Source organism: Xyrauchen texanus, chromosome 40 (genome assembly GCF_025860055.1).
Source record: "Xyrauchen texanus isolate HMW12.3.18 chromosome 40, RBS_HiC_50CHRs, whole genome shotgun sequence".
Lineage (NCBI taxonomy): Eukaryota > Metazoa > Chordata > Actinopteri > Cypriniformes > Catostomidae > Xyrauchen > Xyrauchen texanus.
In genome coordinates this window covers 2,088,113-2,103,112 of record NC_068315.1, presented here as the reverse complement: position 1 = coordinate 2,103,112, position 15,000 = coordinate 2,088,113, and the positions used below count along the sequence as shown (strand labels likewise).

The 15,000-nt window shown below is 39.8% G+C and overlaps 1 protein-coding gene across 1 annotated transcript in view; it reads right to left on the bottom strand.

The window, feature by feature from the left end:
* The window catches only part of pax2b (paired box 2b), a 44,963-nt gene that overhangs the window by 29,626 nt on the left and 337 nt on the right, over positions 1–15,000 (bottom strand). Inside the window, exons 1-5 of the mRNA XM_052113005.1 lie at positions 14,861–15,000; positions 13,612–13,777; positions 12,296–12,493; positions 7,396–7,475; positions 7,168–7,287 (exon numbers count right to left, since the gene is read on the bottom strand). The exon at positions 14,861–15,000 is cut by the window's right edge and continues 337 nt beyond it. Coding sequence (XP_051968965.1) covers positions 7,168–7,287; positions 7,396–7,475; positions 12,296–12,493; positions 13,612–13,777; positions 14,861–14,903 — 607 coding nt within the window. The 5' untranslated portion in view covers positions 14,904–15,000. The remainder of the gene's footprint in view (positions 1–7,167; positions 7,288–7,395; positions 7,476–12,295; positions 12,494–13,611; positions 13,778–14,860) is intronic.

Genomic DNA, 15,000 nt, shown 5'->3' with positions numbered 1-15,000 from the left:
TTCAGTTGCAATGCCCACATGCAAGAAATTCTCTCTCAGCTCAGGGATGGATTACCGTGCCAACGGGGCCAGTGCCCAGGGGCCCTTGACTGCGCAGGGGGCCCTGGCCTGTGCCAAGATTGGCGGATGTAACTTGAAAGCTCTTGGAGTAAATTACATTCAGATTAAGAAGTTGTTGGTCTTGAGTTAAAACCACTTTGTCAAACCAACATTAAAATAGAATAGTGGAAAATACCATATTATTATAAGCCTCTTATAACACCATTTGAAGGAGATTCCAATTGTTATAACCAACCCATTTACAATGTTATTACCATTCTCCTAAGATTAACCCCTTACCCAAACTCTAAACCTAGCCATATTATTAGGAAAGTCATTTTTGTGTACCACAAAAGGAACAAGACAGGGGAGAATATTACAGGTTATTGACATCCATCGGTCAATGGTATTGCAGAAATAAATCCGTCATGATTAACCACATTTGTTCATAGACGTTTCCTTTATTGCATAAAGTCATAGGAGGCTAGTGCACATTTGATGTCTGCATTTTAGTTGGTTGTTGGTTGTATTTCTGGTATCTTGGTGGACATGATACTTACATTAGTACATTTTTATATTGGAGTGTTGTTGCGGTTCCACTTGGTTTCTTCCATGTTTAAAGTTGATTAACCTGAATCCCTCATATAGTTCAGATCTTCTTGTTTACATGATTCTCTACACCAATGATGAGAACTGTAGGCGCTTGTATAACTTTCTCAATACGCCAGTGTTCAGCCTTTACGCCGTATGTCTATGCAGCAGACTGGCTATGATGTTCATGTCAATAATCAAAGGTGAATTGATACAGCAATAAATTATATGTACATTGCCCAGCATAAACTCAGCTAAAACCTCACACTTTCCCAGTGTGTCTTGGGTCGGCCGGCGTGAAACTGCTCTCATCTTTTTAATGGTCTGCTCTTATGAGACAGCTGTGATGGGGATGTGGGGATGGGGGGATGGGGGGGGGGGGTTGGGGGGTCCTCAGTGTGGATGTTAGATGTTAATTTGTGCGGTAATAGCTTTTCTCCGCGGAAATGCAAATTCTCTTAAATGTCATTTCCAGCTCTGTAGCTCAGACAGCTAGGGTCCATGTGGTTACCAGGGCTCTGTTTCTCTCGCTCACTCTGTATCATGCTACTTTTAATTTGCAGTAATACAGTAGGGCTGTCAGATTAATAGCTGGTGTGACACCTGTGTCCCCACGGCCTGCTCTCACAGCTCTGCCGTGTACTTAAGGCGTGTCACAGCGCATTATCTCTCAGCTCGCCTCGTAATGGGTCCTGCGGCCGCTGCTGACTCCAAACTTACCGCGTGAGCTGTTTGCCTCTCTTGGCGTGCGGCCACAACCAGGGCCAAAAAAACTAGTTCTTATGCTAATCTCACCGTGGCTTTCTCAGTTGTGTGTCCTTCTTGTTTCTCGTTGTGTTTGAGTGGTGGTTTAAGCTGCAAGTGTATATGTGACAGGGTGGAGGGCGGGCCGGGTCATGGTTCCGCACACTCTGTCCCTAATCAGGCTAATTATGCCTCAGGGAGGGATAAAGGCCGACTGGAAGCTGCGGTGTGACAGAGAGTGAGATTTACGGGCAGCTGTCCGACACCTGTGTGTGTTTGTCTTTTTGTTTCAGTTTTATATTAAACTATTATTTATATTATCAAGCCGGTTCTCACCTCCTCCTTTCCCATTAATCCCTTTACATTGGTGCCAAAATCCGGGAAGGAGGAGGGATGTGGCGTAGTAGAGTCCTCGCCACTACCAACCACCACAGCGGAGCAGCCGTGGCCATCCGCCGTAGGACGGAGGTGTCCGGCCGCCTGGAAGCGGAGGAATGGCTGCCAACCGCAAGGGGAGGAAGGGCTCCCAACCAACCGCCTGGAGCGGTTACCGCTGCCAGGGGCAGGGGAGACCCCTACCGTCCACCAAAAAGTTGGCGGGGCATTCCGTCCACCAGTGGCCGGAGGTCTGCTTCTGATCCGTCCGGGGAGGCGCGGCTGTCGTCCGTTAGAGGGTGGAGGAGTGGCCGAGGACCAAGCCACAGCGTATCAGAGAACCGGCCAGTAAGCGTTTTTTTTCCTCTCTCTCTCTCGTCTCTCTTCCACTGCCACTTCGTGTTGGCCTATCTCTCTCTTTTTAAAACAGTTACACACACACACCCCGATCTGAAGTCTGATGTCACTTCTGTGCCCTTGCAGCGTCTGACAGCATGAAAACAGATGAATCCCAGACTGCAAGTGTAACATGCTCTAATCATGAAAACAACCATTTCCATGAGCAGCAGATCCTGTGGCTGCTGAATGCAGAATGCTTCTCATGTTTGTGGATTTAGCAGCTAACTGATCCAAAGACCAGCAGCTCTTGCCTGGTTGCCCACTAAAGCTAAGCAGGGTTGAGCCTGGCCAGTACCTGGATGGGAGACCTCCTGGGGAAAACCAAGGTTGCTGCTGGAAGTGGTATTAGGGAGGCCAGCAGGGGGTGCTCACTCTATGGTCTGTGTGGGTCCTAATGCCCCAGTATAGTGATGGGGACACTATACTGTAAAAAAGGCACCGTCCTTCGGATGAGATGTTAAATTGAGGTCCTGACTCTCTGTGGTCATTAAAAATCCCAGGACACTTCTCGTAAAGAGTAGGGGTGTAACCCTGGTGTCCTGGCCAAATTCCCCCCATTGGCCCCTATCTATTATGGCTTTGTATTAATCTCCATCCCTGAATTGGCTACATAACTCTACTCTCTCCTCTCCACCAATAGCTGGTGTGTGGTGTGTGGTGGGTGTTCTGGTGCACTATGGCTGCCGTCGCATCATCCAGATGGATGCTTCACACTGGTGGTGGTTGAGGAGATTCCCCCCTATACTATGTAAAGCGCTTTGAGGAATTATTATTATTATTAACATGACATCATCCGATCTGTGCCAAAACAAGGGAGGTCTGTAATATCTGGAGTTCCCATTCATCCCAATGACAGTTGCTCGACTGGTGCATGCAGCACCGGAAGTATGCGACCTACACGCTTCTATATATGCTCATGGGTACGCCATTCTAAGTATAGGGATTTCATAAAATCCTTCTTAAAAGAGGTCTATGCCATAAACCAAAACCAACCAGCTCCGAGGTGAATCACATCCATACAAACTTTGATTTGAAGCAAAAGAGTGTTTAAAAATCGGACAAAAAGACAAAAGTGCAAGCCTGTCCACTTGGTATAAAAACTGGAATTTCAACAAGTAAAAAAAAAACATAAGTACTGGGACCAGTACCTGCATTTTCATTGTCATTCACATGAGAAATCGCGAGCGTGAGGCGATCGACTGTGTTCGGTAAACGCTACAGGGTCTTTGAATAACGTATGTCATGCGATTAAGGGTTTCTGGTACCCCCCTAGGGAGTTTGTGCACTATGTAGACTTCGTAATATGCTTATAGGGGGCTGCAGTCAGTGACATATTACCGACAGGGCCAGTGGGGCCAGTGCCCGGGGCCCTTGACTAACAGGGGTCCCTTGACTGCCTGGGGGTGCCCTGGGCTTTAAGGCTGTGCGATCTAGTTTGGTGACCCACCCACCCCACCCCCTCCTGCTTGAAAACCCTTTTGGGCATGAACAAAGATAGGGTACATTCGTTCAGTAATGCCATGTTTCCTTCAGAGTACCCCCTTCAAAGAGTGAGTATAGGGTATAGGGAGGATCCCTTGCCCCTATCTGCAGTAAGCGCAGTCTTTAAGGCACCACCGTTTAATTTTCTTTAATATATAACATAATAACGCATTAGTATTTTTCTGGACGACCCAAAAGGGCACCTTTAGATTTGTGAGTGAATCTTGCGCCCCTCTTGCTAGTGTAATTAAGTGCTTTTACCCACAATGTTCTCAGCGAGTCCACTGTATTTAGCAAAGTGGGTGGAATTTCCGGTTGACTAGCGGACGTGCGATTGGTTGGCTGTGTGTGTAGCCCTGTCATGTGGTTAGATTCTTGTTTTTTAAATGTTGTCAAATGTCTCAAAAATGCCCCGGGCAATGTGTGCAGTTACTGGTTATCCTAATAATCAAGCAAAACTAAAGTGTTGTCTAAAACAGCAGTGTTATGATCAGAAACCACTCGCAAAGCAAAGCACTCCAGTCCCAGATGCTGCTTCTTCCATCGGCTACCTACAGAAGGATCGACTTATGAACATCTGTTTGAAAAAGCTTGGAATAATTTGTTTAAGAGCTCTTTTCACTTTACTTGCAAGAAATCAACAGCGGGGGTTACTTATAATATCCACCATTACGGCTACGATAGATGTCAAGAAACGGAGCACAGCGAGATGCATAAATGATAGCGTGCTAACGTGTGTGATTGCGATTGTGCTAACGTGTGTGTGTACGTGTGCTGAAAGCTCATTAGACATTTGAGAGTTGTTCATTTCTATTTAGCATCTTTTTTGTGAATGCTACACGTGTTTTGAAATGGCATTGAATATGTGAGTAGTGACAATGTTTTCATCTGTTTTCATGCTGTGATGCTAAATTGATCAGTTCTACAGTAGAAGACCTTAATTATTAGATGATAAATGCTGTTTTATTACGTTTGAAATTAATTGAATTACCATTTACCACTTTCCAGCATTTTTCTTGCCTGCAATTCATGCCAAGACATCGCTATTTCCTACACAAGAACAAATAAAATCAATCCATCAACAGGATCAGTTGTTCAGTCAACACTAATACATATCATGTAGGTTATAGCATTTAGATATGGTTATTATGTATGTAAACTAACAACTATAAAGCTAGATTGAGCTTACTACACATTCATCTACTGCAAAATAATTGTATTTTATCTGAAAAACAGCAGCATGACACTATCATCGCATGAGTCCTGTAATACACGTGCATCCTGCTGTTTAGACCTCCCCTGTTTCTGCAGAAAGTGCATAATCTCAGTACAGCAAACTCTTCAGGTTCTGACTAGACTCAATATATGCTAAACAACCATCATTATCTACAGTTCTCAAAACATGCTCAACTTTACAGCTGTGACGGCGCTAATGGGCTACATAGCTTTTCAGGTTAGCCTGCTCTGGTTCTTCCATCAACGGATAAAGACTCAACGAAAAACTCAAATGCTTCAATATTCCTCAAATAATCCTCAAACCCATTATCATTATCAAATAGGTGGGAAAGAACAATATCGCCTCGCTATAATTCTGTGATGAATTCTGATCGCTGTCCTTTTCTGCATAACGCGGCGGCTCATTTTAGCTCATTGTAGCCCTTTCGCCCTGTTTCGCGGCCGACCCACCGGCCTGCTCGGTCAGTCCTCCCATGATCGACCCCAAAGTGCGTCGGCACACCGGGAAAATGCCCGGTATGCCAGATTTCCAGTCCAGCCCTGCCCGCAAAGCATCATGGGACTATTGTGGATACATAACCTCACAGCACAGTCCAACATAGCATCGCGGATTTGAGATAACTACTACTGATTTATTATTTGCTATTATTATTAATAGTATTACAGTGAATATAATATACTGTAACTATACATTCCTGAGCTTTTATTTTTGGTGGAAGCTTTTATTTTGAATCCCTTTCAATTACTGTGTTTTTAACGGTAGCTTCTCACTTCCGGAAAAGCAGGTCTCAGCGTGACCCAATGTGATTAATAAACCACAAACGGCTGCTATTATTAAGTAAATATATAGTCTCTTTGTGTCTTGCACTACAAAGTGAATTAGTGCTTTACTCGCTGTCATCTGCTACAAACAGAGCGTGCGATGCTCATGATTGTGTTTTCCGTGTGATCCAAGGAGTTCTAAAAGCGGCGTCGGCACACCACTGGCTCCATTCGCAAGTACTCATATTTGAAGCGTGCAGCACATGCACACTACATATTTATCTTATTAAATCGCAGCCTTTGTCGTTTAATAATCACACAAGGGCATAACGTGATTTTAATTTGTGTGCTGAATGTTTATGGAATGACTTTCGGACAACAGATTAGGTTTTTGGTATCTGAGCTTTTTTATGAGACCAAGTACACGAGCGCGGTATACCAGTATCGGTATCAGGACATCCCTTGTTGTTGTGCTAAAAAAGTTTGATGCAGTGATGCTTCTTTTCAACCTGAAATGACGTCTTAAGCGAGATGCTGCTAAATAGATGAATGCGGCACGAGAGTTAAAGACGTCACTCTAGTGCATGTTTGCATAGAAAGACAAAAATAGAAAAAGAGTGCAGGCTGGCCCGAATTCTGAAATGATTCTTGGACAAAATATGCTGCAGTGTGGACCAGACTTAAGGCCGATAGTCAAAGCAAAAACCATAGGGAGAGAAAGAGAGCGAGGTCCTTGAGCTTAATGTCCTCTTAAGACTGTCGCTCTTGTTTGTTGTTAGTTGGCTACATCATCTTGACATGTAATTACTGAAGCTCTCTTAATCACGGCAGTGCAGATTAATAACTGGAGGCTCCTGTGGGGGTCACATCACCACATCAAAACCCTCTCTGCCGCCGTCACACACGTGATACATACTGCATCCAATCATTAGACATTCAAGGGCAATCTGCTCGGAATATACCATAAATATAAACAAAGTAGATATAAACAGGACGCTATATTTGAATGCGTTACTCAAAATCATATCTCAAGAATATTACGTGACTGTGACAATATTGCGCAACAACGGTGCTCAACTATGATTATTAAATTCATTAAATGCATTAATAATAACAACAACACATTTAACAATAAATGAAATGCGAACCAAAAAGATAGCACCTTAATTTATCAGTCTAATCTCAGCAAATGTCAACTATAATTATATTTGTATTAATGAATTGAAAGTGCGATGGAGACAGATCTGGACACAGGGCCGCCGCTGGCCAAATTGATGCTCTATGCCAGGTGGACGGGGGGACGGGCTGGGGGGGCATCTGTGTTCCGCAACTGCTTTCGGGTCCTTGAATAATGTATAACGTGCTAGTAAGGGCAGCCGGTGGACTTTCAGGTGCTCTCCTAGGGTAAGATGGTGCCCCCCTAGGGATTTGGTGCCCTACGCAGACTGCATAGTTTGCTTATAGGGAGCGACGGTACTGTCTCAACACATATTAACCATCGCTCCAATTGTGTCAAGATAAGAGGAACCGCAGACTTACCAGCATCTCTTTTGCGCTTTTCTCCATTTGAGCGAGGGATTCCCAGAATGCCGTTTATAGAGTAGGAGCCCACGGGGTCATTGGAAGAACTCGAGACAGGAGGTGACACTGTGCTGGGAACTGTGGAGATAGAAAAGAGTAAGTTGTGTTTCATTTTCTTTCTTTATGAACATCTCCAGTGGAAGGTAATACCCAGTTGTGATCTGAAAGTGAATTATATGATCTTACTTATAGTATGTCCTGAGGTGGATAGAGACGTCCCATCTGGAGAGTGGTGAAATGGTTGCTGAACCTTCGTCCGAATGATCCTATAGCGTAAAGACAGAAGACTTACTCGCATGAAACTCCTGAGCTAATGCAATGCTCTCTCTCTCTCTCTCTCTCTGATCATCTCAGATGACTTTATATATCCCAGATATCTGTGAGCAGTACAGATGACTGCAGACGTTCAGATCCCATTTAAGCTGAGCGCGAAGTAGATCGCCTGTACCTTTAATTAGAGGTATAATAAAAAGCCCTCTGAGCTCCTTTGCCTTGAGTGATTTTGCAAACAAAGCATAAAATCACAACAGTTCACCTTGATAATCTTCTTACTTCATGTGTTGGTCCTGAGGAGAGCCTCAGGCTCAGTTCTAGTGTGGATGAGGTTCTATTGATCTAGACTCTGGGATAAAAAGTTCTGAATTAGCCACATGGGTACCGGGATGCAATTGGAAAGCTATAAATTATATGTGACAGGAAAGCAATAGTTGCTCAGTGCGGTGTACAAGCTTACGCCAGCATTTGATTCTGTTAATCCGAACGGCACTTTGGGAAAAGGGCCCGCTGTCATGCCCATTTGCAAACTTTAGATCTATTCATCACCAGTGGCATTGTATTTCAGCAGACATTTGCAAACAAACGCTCTATAGAGACAGAAAAAAGTGCAGTACTTTAACGCTGCATGCAAAAATCATGCCTTTTGTGTGACATATTATTCATTTCATGCCCCATGAAGATTATCGATTGTAAAGATATTTAGAACATACAGTACATCGCCAACGCAAATTCGCCATTAAAATGAAAGTGCTGGTAATATTGATATCTGCAGAAATATCCGCTTTGGGTATCTGTCCTCAGGGCATTGAAATGGAGAACGAGAGACAGAGTGGACATGCTTGCTAGGCCGTGACAACATATCAATGAGATGTTTAATTTCTTTTTTTAAAACCAACTATTTGACCCCCTCGCATGGCCTGGGAAGAATGCATCTGCACACTTTATCCACAATCCATGCTTTTGTTATTGAATAAGTCATTTTGAAGAGTGAATTAATGTCTGAACTGTGTCTGAAACTCCTCTGAACAATGATGTCACAGTGATGTCAAATTGATGTCACAGTGATGTCACAGTGATGTCACAGTGATGTCACAGTGATGTTACAATGATGTCACAGTGATGTCATAGTGATGTCACAATGATGTCACAGTGATGTCACAGTGATGTTACAATGATGTCACAGTTATGTTACAATGATGTCACAGTGATGTCACAGTGATGTCACAGTGATGTCACAATGATGTTACAATGATGTCACAGTGATGTCACAGTGATGTTACAATGATGTCACAGTGATGTCACAGTGATGTCACAGTGATGTCACAATGATGTCACAGTGATGTCACAATGATGTCACAGTGATTTTACAATGATGTCACAGTGATGTCACAGTGATGTTACAATAATGTCACAGTGATGTCACAGTGATGTTACTTGTATGTTGTGGCGACACTTTACTACAAATCTGTAATGCTTAATAATGTATGTTCAAGAAAAGTGTTTCGAGTTTGAACTCTCGCTGTCAACAAGCCCAGTTTCAGCTTACACAAACACACACAGTCACCAAAACACAAACTACAGCTCTTTCCTTTCATGCATCATGTTGCAATGTTGAATTAAGCACTAAAGCAATGAATATAAAGTTGGTGGGTGCAACTGATTCTCCTCCTGAACACCACAAATTTACTAATTAATCCAAATAATGAGTCCAAATAATAATTTCCCCTTAACAATCATGCCTCCTTCTCTGTTTAACAGCAAAGAAACGAGGTTATGGTGAGGCACTTACAATGGGGGCCAAATTTTGGAGGGTTTAATAGCAGAAATGTGAAGCTTATAATTTTATGGAAGCTCTTAAATTAATGATACCGTTGAAACTCGTGCATTATTTGGGCTTTAATGTGGTTTAAATCATCATTTTATGGTCGGATTAGGATTTATGGTGATATGTCGCCATGGCAACAATGTCAAATTGTATATAACTTTACACAGAAAAGGTTAGTAAGAGATTTGATCACACTGAAATCATGTTAGCATGCATATTGTTTACGTCTCGTGGCTATACTACTGAAACGGTGAGTGTTTAAACGTTTACCGATTGGCCCCCATTGACTTCCATTGTAAGTGCCACACTGTAACCCTGATGTTTGCTTTTTTTTAAAAGAAAAGGAGGGAAGAATCAAAACAACTTTTCGTGGTGTTCAATATTGAGCCACAGATGCTGTGGATTGAGCTAAACTTGTAATGAATGCAGAATATTCCTTTGAGTGACTTTTGTAAGAATTCATAAATTTTATATAATCAAGGGCGTAGATTTGGCTTGAAAATGGGGGGGGTGGGGGGGGTGCAGCGTAAAGCATCTACATGTTTCCATTGATCATGGTATAAATATTGGCAGTCTATGTGTGACGCTCTTGTTCTACCCGCTTCATACAGGACTCTAACCTAGGTCTCCGGCGTGGGAGGCGGGTGCTCTAACAAGGAGGCTAAAGGCTACAGCCTCTAGCGTCAGTCGCTAGTGCACCTCTTGAGGTCAGGAGAGTGAGGTTTACACACTGCACAGCTATCTACCAGCTGACCACCATTACACTCAACCCCCCTAAACCTCACTCCCATCCGGATCATGGCACCAATGTGACACTCTTGTTCTACCCGCTCCGTACAGAACTCGAACCTAGGTCTCCGGTGTGGGAGGCGGGTGCTCTTACAAGGAGGCTAAAGGCACAGCTATCTACCAGCTGGCTCCCGTTACACTCACCCCCCTAAACCTCACTCCCATCCGGATCACGGCACCAATGTCACCGGTCCTGCTCGCCCCACTCCGAACGGGACTCTAACCTAGGTCTCCGGTGTGGGAGGCGGGTGCTCTAAAAGGAGGCTAAATAAATGGAAATGGTCTTAATTTTCCAGTATATATTATTCTAAATACAAAGGTTACTTATTTATTGCCTTATCAGATGACTAAAGACCACCTCTCTCTCTCTCTCTCAATCTCTCTGTCTGTCTTTTCTCTCCTTAGTATCCAGACAGAGCTTCAAAATGTTAAATACATTTGGTATGAACTTGGCGTATCATCAAAGTTCACCACTTCCAAATACAGTCTTAAAAGAGTCTCATCTCACCGCATTCATAATTCTCCTCGTAAACAAAGACACAGCTTCCTGTTTCAGAATAGCCAGACTGAATTCAATTAGATTTTAAAGACGTGTGAGGGGCTTCAGTAATTACATTAACACACATTTCAAATTTATCTCACAAGATCATGCCAAAAGACACTCAAATTGCCCTTTTTAGGCGACCACGAGGCATGAAATGATTTTTTTCTGGGCTCCTCTTCTCTTGTGTGGGGCTCTATTCATTGGCATCCACTCATTAAAATGTAATGCACAGTCTGGTTTTATGGAAGAGTGAATCTTAACCAAAGTTCAGCGCCTCACTGCTTCTTTTTACCGTTTTGATTTGCCACACAGGTCTAACACACCATCCTAAACCATCATTTCACCCAATTATAAGGATGTAAATATATACAATATACAAGATATCCATTTTATAGGTTGCCTGGATATTTATTTATTTATTTATTTTTTTTACTTCTAGATAATAAAACTCTTAATTTATATTATCTTGGGAAATAGAACCGATATAGAAGAGTATAACGTGTAATAGAGCGGCGGCGGGCCTCTCTCCGGTGTCTGATCACCGTTCATTGATCGGTTTTCTCTCGGTCAGATGAGATTTTCGAGGTCGTGTCTGTCATTGTTGCGCTAGTTTAAAGCAGAGGATTGAATTACAGCCATAAAACCACCGGCAAAGTTAAAAGTGGCGAACTCTTATACTGCCACAATGCCTAATATAAAAAATAATTAAAAAAATAATTTAAAAAATTATAATAATATCAATTAAATAAATTATATATAGGTATATATATATATATATATATATATATATATATATATATATATATATATATATATATATATATATATATATATATATATATATTTATTTATTTTACTTTTTAATATTAGGCATTGTGTATTGCATTGCAGTATAAGAGTTCGTTTTCTTATATATATATATATATATATAATATTTGCTAGTATATGATGATAAAATATTGATTATTTATAAATATATTAATAAAAAAATATTTTCAGATATATATCAGATATATATAATTTAATATTTGCCTAATATTTAAAAAAAAACTTACAATTAAAAATATAAAAAGAATAATAATAATAATAAAAAGAATATATATATATATATATATTTGTTAAAAAAATTTTTTAAACTTTTTAATATTAGGCATTGTGGCAGTATAAGAGTTCGTTTTCTTATATATATATATATATATATATATATATATATATATATATATATATATATATATATATATATATATATATATATATATAAGAAATATATAATATTAATATATATATAATATTTGCTAGTATATGATGATAGAATACTAATTATTTTATGATGATAAATTAATTTAAAATTATTTTCAATAATTTATTTACAATTATTTCAACTAATAATACCCTATTAATTATTTGTAATAATATTATTAGTCTATATATAATGAAAATTATTTCTAAATGTATCCAATACATTTTTTAGGTTATTCTTTTTTATTTTTTTAAGAAATCGCCTCCATTAATCTTTGCTTGTTGTTTTCTGAATATTATTCGTTTACAATCCATTCATTTAATTTAGACTTTTTCTTTACAAAGTCATTTTGTTTCACAGCTCAGACATCTCGGTGTTGTTAGGCTAGTATGATGGTCTCGGTTCTTCCAACCTGTTTATGGAGGAGACGCTCGGGACGGTGTCGTTATCACAGATCCCCTCCGCCAGCAGCCGGTCCCGGATCTCCCAGGCGAACATGGTGGGATTCTGTCGCTTATAGTCCGCTATTTTATCCACCACCTTCGGCGTGGCCACTTTGGGTTTGGATCCGCCGATCACTCCAGGCTTTATACTGCCCGTCTCATAATATCTGGTAACAAGAGTAAATCTGATATTCTGACCCAAACTATAATGAACACGACAAACAACAACAGATGCGGTAACAAATGCATGAAAATGTTCTAAGCCACTGAACTTTGCATTATCATGTGATTAGAATACACATTTACGCAGAAGGACATCCCATCTGTTAGTTAAGCAGTTATCAGGCCTGTTCTTAATGTACAAAATAAATAAATAGATTAATAATAATTGTCGGGGATTTAAAGCCGACTTTTACGTATGTGTTTCTGTCATAGCTGCTGGTGACTCAGACAGGTTATTTAATAAATGAGTTTTAAGGTGAGACATATATGAACAAACATATCTATATAGGATAACGGTTTATTAATAAATATATTATTTAATCTACTTAATTATGAGCAAAGACTGAGCAAACTCATTAACGTTTTTACGCCCTTTCTGTTGAACAAGCATATCAGAATTCATGACTAATTGCATTTATTAAAACAAAATTATTATTATTTTGTTATTATATATATATATATATATATATTATTATTATTATTATTATTAACCAATTATTTTGTCGTTTTCTGTATCATAAGCATTGCAATGACTTTTATACTCAAAATAATTGATTATTACTTTTATAATAATCCCCATACAGAAATCTGACCTATGGCTATATATAATGTATATACAATTATAATTAATATAGTTTATTTGAAATGTGAATGTTCAAATCCCATTAGTGTTTAGGAAAATATGTTACATATAAAGGGCCATTTTTGTAATATATGTATCATATGTACAAGTAGCCATATGTGACCTTTTCTATACCAATATATGAACATATATATCATATACAGTGTTTTGCATGTATTGTCATGTATCAGAAGATATGGGTATGCTGCGTTTGTGCAACACATTAGTGCTGTTAGAGCCCAAATATGGTATTTTTATTATTTTTATTATTATTATTATTATTATTATTATTATTATTGGTTTACCCTGTGTTGAATATTGCATCATTGTAAAAATTGCAACATATATTTTTGGCCTATATCAGAGTGTCCTGGGTCGTCTTTGGCAACGAGTACCCTAAATATCATGTTTTCAGTCGCATTCGTCGGGTTAGGGTCTCACCTGCCCAGAATCTTGCTGACGCAGCCGTGACTGACCCTCAGCTGTCTCGAGATGTCACAGGGTCTGACCCCTTGATGCGCGAGCTCCACGATTCTCTGGCGCACGACGTCAGGTAAAGGCCTTCCGTTCACGAACATCCCGCCCAGCTGGTTCACTCCCCCGTGCCCTATACCGGAGACAACAGCAACAAACGACAAAAACATAACATTACATACAGGCCGTTTCTATATGGCCGACATGTTCTAAAGCACAAGTTACAAGAAGGTTAATTGCAATTAAGAGCACTTTGTATGCAATAATGAATTAAGAAACAAATGCAAACGGATGTACATGCAATGCTATTTTTTTCTGCATTATCTGCATTATTTTCGTTTGTGGGAGTACAGGTAGACTATAGCACAGTTAAATCATGCATACACCTCTTTTATTTTGCATTATAAGTCTAATTTGAATCATTTTAATACAGGTTACATATTTGGTCTATTATGGGACATTGTAACGAGGCTTATTTGTGGGTCACTATATTATTATTATTATCTCTAAACAGAAAATTGTTACAAATGTAAGCAGTTTCTTTAAACATTTGTTGTGGCGAGTCATGTGATTGGTTATATGTGGGACTCATTTAATCCACGCGCCCAGGATTATTATAAAGCGCGATTTTTTTATTATTTTTTTTTTTTTTCAGGGTAGAAATACAGGATTTGACCAAATACATTTTTGGATTTGGAAATGGGGGTTTTCGATATTCTAAATATCCGTATTTATTTTCTGATGACAGTTAAAGACTGCCCCATGCTCATAATCCTGCTGGAACTATACGATTAAATTACACGAGCATTTATGGTTTTCATTCCCTGGGAATAAATAATTGAACTGTTTTGTTTGATCATATTACAAACTGTTAATCTCAATTAGTTGTTCACGTAAAACGTTCCATTTTAATGCAATAATGAATAGAATGCAAATGTTGTAAAAAGAATTGTATCATATGTTGGTTACAAATCATTCCAAATTCCAAAAATGTTTTGATCTTTTGATATTTCCTGGACTCTTTTAATAATAATAATACTTATAAATAGCATCTCATGCATCTATTTTTATGCTGTTATATTTCTCCTTAAATGCAAAGTATGGACATATATTTTCGTCTTTTTAAACGGAGCACACCTCCTAATGAATTATTCCAGTGATCTCAATGTGCTCGAATGGCAAACACATTCTCCAGAGAAACTCCTGTGCAACTCACGGTGCATGGAAGAGAAGGGGTCTGCCTTACAGTGCATATCCATCGGATAACAGAGGAAAGACAGATAATCAACTGAAGTCGCCGTCTCGTCTTTCTTAAACAGATCAAACCCGCAAGAATCGAAGTAACGTGAATCCAAT